A 10,323-nucleotide genomic window follows, 5' to 3' on the forward strand; every position below is an offset into this window, starting at 1 on the left:
CAGATATTACAATATTCATAAAATAAAACCAAACAGCTGATGGTCCTCACTGGAAAAATACTATGGAAATCAATGAGAACCATCAACTGTTTAGATACACACATCCTTCAAAAAAAACTTATTTTATGTTCAACAGATGAAAGACATTCATACAGGTTTGGAACAACTTCAGTTTGAGTAAATGATGACAGAATTTTCATTTTTGGGTGAACAATCCTTTCAAGTGTCGTTAACAAGGCTTTAATGGCAAATTCATGACTATGCTTCTTAACATTATTAAAACGTGCAATGTGTAATGTCTAATGTTTTAGTTTAAAGCAATTTTTTAATTATGTTTTAATGATATTTGGTCATGCTTTAAAAAGAACACTTATTTTAATGTGTTGACTAACATACTAAATCAATAATTCATTATAATTTGAACTGTAGTGTTAACTGTCATGTATTCGATATTTATAATATTTAAAGCTAATACTTTTTAAATTTACTAAATTGCAAATTCATCATTGTGCAAATGACATACAAGTTTCAGTTGACATAACCTTACAGTAAATTTTAGTTTACCATAAATGCTTGTTAGTAAATTTGACAGTATACGTTTGCAATATTTCAAAGACAATAGAAGTAATCTGAGTGGCTTACATTATGTTGCTATGCGGTTGCTAAGGTGTCTGTTAGGATGCTAATAGTTAATAGACATGCTGAGTGTTTTTTAGTTGGCTACTATGTGGCTGCTATGCAGTTTCACCATGTTCTGAGTAGTTATTAGCACCACATGCTATTGTGGTTACTAAACAAAAAACATTTACAAAGTAGAAGAGCAGACATAGAATTTAAAAAAAAAAAGTATGTGTATTAGAGGTTTGTTCAAATATCTCCAAGTATGTGCAGTCATAGTAGTTAGTGATACTTGCTTTGGCAAACACCACCATGTGAAGAATAAAGTTAAAGGATAAAGCAAATTGAGTAAAGCAATGAATGGCAGATGAAAAGCATTCAAAAAATAATAGCACAATGCATTCATAAAACAAAGGCCTGTTTTCTTTCCAATTCCCTCTGCACTGCTTTAGAGAACTCTTATTCCCATGGCAGAAACTGCAGTTCAATTTCCACAAAACAGAGGCAGTTATTATTTCTGTGGAGCCTTTAAAACACTCTCTAGAGCAAAGACAGAGCCACAGAGAGTTTAAGGGGGTCAAGGAGGCGGAGAGAGATACAGAGAAACGGGGAGGAAGAGAGAGCTTGAAAGAAGAAGCAATTCTGAGAAATTCTTTGAAAGTCTAAGACAAGTGTGTTTGAATTCACTGGGTTAGATAAAGACACGCATGGTGGGGTGAAAAAAACTATTTGACCAACGATTGCAATTAAGAAATCTTTGTGTTAATCAAATTATTAAGGAAACAAAAATGGCAGCAAATACCCCACATTTTCTAACGATGTGCTTTTTTTGTCTAATGAGGAGTTCCCTAACTGTAGATGTTGAGTAATGTTTAAACTGGACACTAAATAAAACATTTTGGAGCACTTTGAATGGTTTTTGAAAAGAAAAAGGATACTTACTGCTTTGAAAGAGTTGAAGAGGTAATAGAGAGCCCAGGCGATGATGATGATGTAATAGATGTTAAGCCAGAAGGACAAAACCACAGAAGCTAGACCCACACCTGACACAAGAGGAGTATAAGAGTGAAACCTTGGATGATACAGCACAAATAATAATTTAAAAAAAAGTCTCATTCTGCCAAACTCTTGTGAAATTCTTGTAGGATAAACATATTGCACATCTCGACACACAGACCCAACCTACAATAGCAGGTACCATCTTTACATAAAAAAAAAAAAAAACACGGAGTATAAGAGTGAAACCTTGGATGATACAGCACAAATAATAATTTTTAAAAAAGTCTCATTCTGCCAAACTCTTGTGAAATTCTTGTAGGATAAACATATTGCACATCTAGACACACAGACCCAACCTACAATAGCAGGTACCATCTTTACATTAACAAAAAAAAAACACTGGTTGCATATATCAAAAGTTTTATAAAGAGGATACATTATTACTGAATTTAAAATACCATACTAGCATACTATTTGTTGTATATGGCAGAAATAGTAAGATTAGTATGCTATTCAAAATTTAGCCAGTATCTTTATTTAGTATTTAAAAATGCCAAAAGTAGTATTTTAGGTGTAGAGTTAATAATAAAGAGCTACTTCAGTCATGAAACTCTAGATGCTGCAGGCTGATGCATCTATACGTGCATCTGCTACCAATCGCATAATTTACTACAAGGCACAAGCTGATTGACCTCTGCTGATTCTGCAAACAATGTGCTTGCTTGTAAGCTAGTCCTGCAGTACATTATTGATTTACTCTGAAACCCTCCACCTCCCCCAGCTCCACCTGTCTAGCCCTCTATAGGACTAATTGTGAATTTACAGCTTAAAAAATAATTGACTTTATATTTGACATATATTTAGGAGTAAAATCATTTTCCAAATTTGTTTTCTTCATCTGACCTTTGACCTTTTAGGGATCCGTCATTTATAACTGACGTTGTCCCATTGGGGTAAATTATTTTTGGCAAATTGTCTGAAACTTCACACACAATCAAATGCTTTTTCACTATCTGGAAAGAAGTGAAAAGGCCTTACTGTTTCAAAAAACATTAAAAATCTTTATGAACATTCAATTTTTTTTTCTTGTGCTGCTTTATTTGATTTGGAACTCGCGCGTGGAAATGTCTAAAACTTGACACAAATTCGGATGCAATTTCACTGCCTAAAAACCATGTCTTAGTGTTTCAAAAGCATTAAAACAACTTTAACATTGTGTTTAATCTTGGAATTTCAAATCAATTATCGTAGCACAAGTGAAAGTCAACAAGACTCTTCTTTTTCAGTGTACCCCACACAACTCACAGATAAGTAGATGTTCACTTGTGCAGTCATGAATGGAGCATCGCTGCCTGTCAGTATAGTAATGCCAATAGACACTGGCATCTTTCCTGACCTCTGGTTGTTGTATGGATCACATCTTTCAAGCTGGCATACAATAATGTACCCAAATGCCTGCCTTCCACAACAACCTATTCTTCATCACTGCCTTCACCCTCATTGCTTCTATCCTCCTTGGTCCTCAACAACTTATTTTATTACTACAACTTGATTTTCTGATGCACTCATATCACTATCATCAATACTTTCTGAAATAAGTACAGAGTTGTCTATCCATCTTCCAAAAATCTAACAAAAATGAAGCTAAAACACCTGCATAAAGGCTATTATACTGCCCTCCAATGCTGATCAATAGTGCCAACTACACAAAATATGCATCACATAATAGGTCAGTTATGCATGACGCTTAGATTTGTTGGTGTCTGAGTTTTTATAAACGTGCATTAAAAATGACAACAAAAAAAAACTTTTAGAAAACACATTTGGATGTACAATTACATTTTTTATAACTTGAATTTATATGTATTTTCTAGTCTAAAATGAGCTCACTATGGAGCCTTGAGAGCATGTGACCTAACATGTGCTAATATCTCCTTTACTACTTAGTTACCAAAAATGTGAAGCACATGGCTAATACATTTAAATTTTACTGGTTGAAGGGGATGTCATTTGACATCACTAAAATCAAATGTTGTTGGTTGAACATTAATATTGTATATTAAATGCAATTTTCCTAGCGTCATTTATAAATGATGATATCCCATAGAGGGCTAGATATGCTATGGGATTTATGTATGCCTAGTCATGCATGTATGTGTATCACTGGCAGTAGCAAGTCTGTATGTGATCTAGACTACAAAGACCAAATGCATTACCATTGTCATATCTGTTAAAATGCTGATCTGTATGAGAGTATTCATGACTGATTTACATTTAGTTGTGTTTAAAGATGAAGTGTGTCATTTCTGTGCTGTTAGTCACCAAGCAGAACTGCAAAAATAATGATTACAAAAGTTTCAAACACAAACCCCTATCTGCCATTGGTTGAACACATTTCAACCAATGCTGTTATTTTTTGCTGTTATTATATATAACACAGTCTGCTCAAACAAACAAACTGACTATAATTCCAATTCATGCTGTTGCAAAACTTACAGCGAGGCAGTAGTACTCATTAAGAAGTCCCCAAATAGCTAGTGTGTATGTGAATATTTCTTACCTTTCATCATGGGTATTAATTTCCATACTCCCAGCCCCCCCACTGACGTGTACTGTCCTAATGCCGTTTCCAGCAGAAACAGTGGGATACCAGCAAAGACCAGAGTAGTGAAGTATGGGATGAGAAAAGCTCCTAAAAACAATGTAATACAAAATGTACTTAAGGTTTTTAGATTTAAGACTTCTATGCAGTTTGAATCAAACATGTGAACAGTCTCATCAGAGCCACTTTAATAGGAGTCTCCAAGGTTAGAAAAAAAGCGTGCCATGCTGTGGTACACAGGGGGGGAGACAATGTTTTTTTTTTTTCATGGAAGTCTTACTTTAAGCAGACTGCTTTTAAGAGGAAACAGCTTATCACTTAATGAATCGAGAGCCTATCTGCTAATCTTCAACATGTTTGCCTTTAAACATTAATCTTGGATTAATTTGGGATATTTCTAAAGTTTAAACTGAAAATAAAAAATAAGCTGTTTTATAAGAGTCACTGACAATTCAGCTAATTAATCAGATTGAGACTCAATTAATGTCAGATTATTGCTGTAAATAACAAATATGACTACAACTACTACAATTACAGATCTTATTCTCCGTTGTTTGTTTTATTTTTATATGCTTGTACTACGCAATATTCCTTGGAACCTTGATTTTGGAAAACACTGAATCATTGAGCTATTTTGCAAATGACAGAACTTGTTCAGAAGTATGAGAGAACCATAGCTGGTAAACACTACTTTTGGAAAACGCACCTCTGGTCTTTCAGCAGAGAAGCCTACAATGTAAATTCCACATGTCCATTTAGTTCCTGGTATTTGCACTCAAACTGTTTCTGGATCATGGCATCAGCATATTTTACCAAGAAGGACATGTTCCTCTACCAACATATTTTTCTTGGATCTGGAACAATATTCGTCCTAATTTGTCCAAAACCTAAACTAACGATTAACTATACCTAAAATCAAAGGCAGACAAGAATGGTGTTTAAACCCCAACTACAGCCCTAAACCTACTCAAAAAACCTGATTGATTGATTGATTGATTGATTGATTGATTGGTTGGTTGGTTGATTGATTGATTACAGAAATGTTGTCAGGAAAATGTCCTTCATGACAAAAACATGGAAAGCATATTGATCGAACCAGGCATCTTCTCAGCAGCCTAACAGTAATGGCTTTGTCTGTCTTCTCTCACCTCCACCATTCTTTCCACACAGATAAGGGAATCTCCACACGTTTCCCAGCCCAATGGCATATCCAACGCAGGACAGTAGAAAGTCAAATTTTCCCTTCCAAGATCCTCTATCTGGTACTTTATTCTCCTTCTCCTCTTCTACAGGAACACTGTTGTGATCCAGGTCCTCAAACGGGACCGCCTGCCTCACGTCTGAGGGTGAGTTGAGGTCCACCGTGCTCTGGCCAGTCTTCCCCATCACAGGAACAGCCGTCAACCACAGTCAGATAATAATCCACCACAGTCCAGTACTGTATTGTCCAGCTGTCAAGTGCAGGGTTACTGATTTGAAAGGTTTGGGTGAACACAATACTTCTGATGGGCTTTAAAAAATAAAAATAAATACATACTGCATTCAGAATTTTACTGTGAAATCAATCCAGGCTAAATATTATTTTTCTGCAGAAACACAGTTGGTCAGAACTATGTAGTAATATTCTAGTATCGTATGATATAGTACAGAAATAGTATAATTTTTCTAATGAAATAAGGTGTTATAACATAGCTATACAACAACTATTGCATAATAGCTATCACACAATTACAGTTAATGTTTAAGAATATGAGATAGCCTAATTGTAATTGATTAATAGTTTTCTGGCAACCTATGCTTTGTAATACATATACTAAAAACTGCAGTCACATTTTAGTTTGGGAATCAATTCTCACTACTAAACTAACTATTAACTATGACTTTTGACTCAGTGCGTGCTACTACTTAATAGTAAGAACTGGTCACTAAACTAAAGTGTTACCAAAACTACCTATTGTTTTTGTATTTTACCTATAGCATCTGTGTAAAGTGCCCTTGCTCTACTCGCCCATGTAATTTCTCTTTAAAGCCAATTAAACCACCTGCTTTCTACAGACAAAGTGCAGTTCATGAGAATCATTAACTTTCCTGACAGACGTGCCGATTATCAGACTGACTTAATGGAGACACTAATTCTTATCCATGTCCTACTAATGTGATGAATTCATCAACTTTATCTGTGACTAACTGCTTTGAAAGTCTCCAACCTGCATGCTAATGCATAACAAAACCACTCTCAGATGCCTCATTGTTTTCGTTTAACGAACAGCCATTATACATTTAGAAACAGTACCATTAAACCACAACAATTCAAAGTAAGCAATTCAATGTGAGTCAAGTTTGCTTCAGGCTCTCAGAGTATTTGAAAAATCGCAAGCATTTCCTTTGCATCCTTTAAATGCTTTTAAATGGCTACGAGCTTAAACGGAAATTGAATACAGACTTATTGCATAAGGTTTGAATGAATAGACAGTCGAGTTCCCAACTCATTAATTTTTTATGGTAACTACCAGACTTTTAGAAAAAACTTACTTCTGAGATGTCTTTATTCTGTAGTCAGGTGAGTCGAGATGTCACCAGCTAGAGGTAAACTCAAACGTATCCACAAGTGACTTAACAGATCTTAACTGTTGAACTGTGCCAACTACCCAGTGCCTTCATTCACAACAGCACCAAAAGAAACTGACCCGATGTCCCAACTAGGGCAAAAAGTTTCCCTTTTTCTCTCTCTCGTTCTATCTGGAGGGGCCCACTATGCCCTTCTCAGATGCCTCATTGTTTTCGTTTAACGAACAGCCATTATACATTTAGAAACAGTACCATTAAACCACAACAATTCAAAGTAAGCAATTCAATGTGAGTCAAGTTTGCTTCAGGCTCTCAGAGTATTTGAAAAATCGCAAGCATTTCCTATGCATCCTTTAAATGCTTTTAAATGGCTACGAGCTTAAACGGAAATTGAATACAGACTTATTGCATAAGGTTTGAATTAATAGACAGTCGAGTTCCCAACTCATTAATTTTTTATGGTAACTACCAGACTTTTAGAAAAAACTTACTTCTGAGATGTCTTTATTCTGTAGTCAGGTGAGTCGAGATGTCACCAGCTAGAGGTAAACTCAAACGTATCCACAAGTGACTTAACAGATCTTAACTGTTGAACTGTGCCAACTACCCAGTGCCTTCATTCACAACAGCACCAAAAGAAACTGACCCGATGTCCCAACTAGGGCAAAAAGTTTCCCTTTTTCTCTCTCTCGTTCTATCTGGAGGGGCCCACTATGCCCTGGTATTCCTGTGGCTGGTATTGAGCAGCAGATAATAAACTTCGACCTGTTGTTTGATAGGATTATCGCTTTACCACACTGAGACCCCGAGGCTACCAAACAAGAGTCGATTGCCGTGTTCTGGTATTTTGTGCGTGTGCGTATTAGTTGTGTGTCAGTGTGTGAATTTGTGTGCAACGATTCTTTTGCCAGTTTGGTTGCCATGGGATATCCCCTTAGAAGAGTGCTCCGTTCTAGCATTGAAAGAGCTTGTTAGGATTTAAAAATGAAGCAGGCATGGTGCCTAAAATACAGACGGCATGAAGTCTCCCAAAAATGACCCCAAATGCATGACTTTATCAGTTAAGTCCCATAATTTATGACTGATACATTTATAATTGTTTTGTAAAATATATTAAGGTGAATACAATAGATTTGAAATGAATAAATGTTTGATGCATTAATGATCAAACTTAACTGATCACGTATGTTTCACAAAAATTATGATGATACATTTGCTCTGTTGCCAAGATGTTATGAACTGTTGTAGTAATAACATAGTAATTACATTGCAATACACTGAGTAATAAGCTGCACCTACAGCACATAAATCTCACAGTATTATATAGATAAGGAACTCTTTAATATTAAGGGAAGATCAAGCAAGGTATAGCAACACATCTCCCCAAAATGGTATACTCTATAGGGAAGGCTCTGAAAGGGCATTTTTGTGAATGCATACGATGCATCTTAAGGTGTGGAAAGTGCCAGGTCAGTTTGAAATCAAGGAGAAATTGGATATCTGAAAGGACAACTGGCCATTATGTCTGAAATTTTCATTGGTCAACAGATGCCCATGTCAAAGTGTGCTTTCTTGGCTGCATGATGATAAGTTGCACTTTGGCAAACCCTGAGGTTTTCCAGATGCACTTTATTTTACAGTGTGTGCACTTACTTCTACTTAGAGTGTACTTACCTAAGAAAGTGCTGGATAATGTAAGGTAACTTGGGTTATGGTTAGGTTTAAGGGTAGGTTCAGGGTTACTACTTAGGTATTACCCAGTTATTGTAATTACTATAACAAGTACTGTACATAGTACGCATATGTGTAAATAGGACTGTAAAATAAAGTACTAGTTTTTCTCTACATCCTTGTGAGCATCTACTGCAGAAAATAACAATGTGCTACCATGCAGGAATGACAAAGATCATGGCCAAAAGTATGTGGATACCTGAATGCCACACCATTTACAGTATTTGTCGCACGTTTAATTTTAGTTTTTGTCCTCCCTTTGCTGCCACAACAGCTTCCACCTTCCACTCTTCCAGGAAGACTTTCCACTAAATGTTGGAACATGGCTGCAGGGATTTGATCCAAATCAGACACAAGAGCGTCAGTGAGGTCATGCAGTGATGAGTGAGGTCATGCAGTGATGTTGGGTGATGGGCAGAAAAATCCCACAGACACAGTGACACAAACGGGATGGGATGAGTTATGGGCCAAAGTTTAAAATCTAAAATGTGGGGAAATCTGGGACAAATCTGCCCAGAACTGTCAGTCTATTTCTAATAAGAGAGGTCATAACACCCTATAACAACTGACTTAGAGTTTTCCTTCTGTCAAGTTTTATGATATGACAATGTATGAGATAACAACAGCATGCCCACCTCATAAATCTGGCTGGGTGGAAAGAAGAAACATTTCACATCCCAGTTGTGGAATGTTTGCCTGAAGCCATGTTAAGACACTAACAAGCTTTTCTGTTGGATTCTTGAGGATTCTGTTGTCTGATAAAACCAGAATTGCTAGGCAATATATCATTTCCGAACCTTACAAAGCACCTCTTAAGGCAAATTTGCACTGCACAGAAAAACGCCAACAAACTAGTCTGTTGGGTCAGTGTGTTACCCCTGTTGGCATCTGTTGGTGTTGGTTGGAGTTTGTTTTCACCCGACTGAACATGCTTAATCGGCATTTGTTGGGTCGTGGAATGTCTGAGCAGTGTGAAATGGTTTTCCAACAAACTACAACAAACGCTGACGTAATCTGGCCATGACAATGCCATGCATATTTCACTTAAAGCATGTTTCACCCACGGTCTTTTTCGTTTTATTCGCCGTCTTTTCAGGCGAAGAATGACACGCAAAGACATTAATAACAGTCAAATTTTGATTGTGTTTACAGGATCATCAGTTTCGTCCCCAATCAGACATACTCCGTCTACACCGGACGCGACAAAATACAATAGAGGTTCTATTGATTATATTAAGTGACACTGTCTACACTGGATGTGGCGTGATGCGACAATTGTCGCGTCCGGTGTAGACACGGTGTTACTTGACTCTCTGTGACTCGAAGTCTGTTGGTGTTTGTTGGGGCAATGTGAACATGACAGTTATTTTTAATAAAATTCTAAATTTAACAGCCAACTTGAGCCAACTTGTTTGTTGGTGTTTGTTGGCGTTTGTCTGTGCGGTGTGAATTGGCCTTTAGTGGGAACATTGCTACACTGAGGTACTGTATGGTCATGATAGCTGGATATATCCTTCTTTAGTGAATGACACAATTTTGAAGAGTGATAAAAGTCTGATGAGTAATTTTCCTCATTGCAAAAAAAGGGGGAAAATGTTATAATAATCGTATCCTTACTTCCTACATACATCTAAAAATAATCCATTGATATGCAAATTCTGGTATATGTGCTCAGTTATGGTGGATATTATTATATATATTTTTTATTTATCTGATAAGAAAAAATGTGCATAAACTAAAATGGAAACACATTTGTCAAAAAATTTTATCTGTGCACAAAAAAAAAAAAAAAAAAAAAACTTTTG

At 36.3% G+C, this 10,323-nt stretch overlaps 1 protein-coding gene across 4 annotated transcripts in view; it reads right to left on the reverse strand.

The window, feature by feature from the left end:
* The window catches only part of LOC107689236 (sodium- and chloride-dependent GABA transporter 1-like), a 16,858-nt gene extending 9,564 nt beyond the window's left edge, over nucleotides 1–7,294 (reverse strand). Inside the window, exons 1-4 of one of the 4 annotated variants that reach the window (XM_016487173.1) lie at nucleotides 7,279–7,294; nucleotides 5,368–5,670; nucleotides 4,178–4,309; nucleotides 1,561–1,661 (exon numbers count right to left, since the gene is read on the reverse strand). In XM_016487173.1, coding sequence (XP_016342659.1) covers nucleotides 1,561–1,661; nucleotides 4,178–4,309; nucleotides 5,368–5,605 — 471 coding nt within the window. In that variant the 5' untranslated portion in view covers nucleotides 5,606–5,670; nucleotides 7,279–7,294. Of the gene's footprint in view, nucleotides 1–1,560; nucleotides 1,662–4,177; nucleotides 4,310–5,367; nucleotides 5,730–6,751; nucleotides 6,893–7,278 lie in introns of those variants that run through there. The other 3 variants (XM_016487172.1, XM_016487171.1, XM_016487170.1) reach the window with 3 other exon arrangements.
* Nucleotides 7,295–10,323: the final 3,029 nt, after the last annotated feature.

Source organism: Sinocyclocheilus anshuiensis, unplaced genomic scaffold (assembly GCF_001515605.1).
Source record: "Sinocyclocheilus anshuiensis isolate Anshui unplaced genomic scaffold, SAMN03320099.WGS_v1.1 scaffold882, whole genome shotgun sequence".
Taxonomy (NCBI): Eukaryota; Metazoa; Chordata; class Actinopteri; order Cypriniformes; family Cyprinidae; genus Sinocyclocheilus; species Sinocyclocheilus anshuiensis.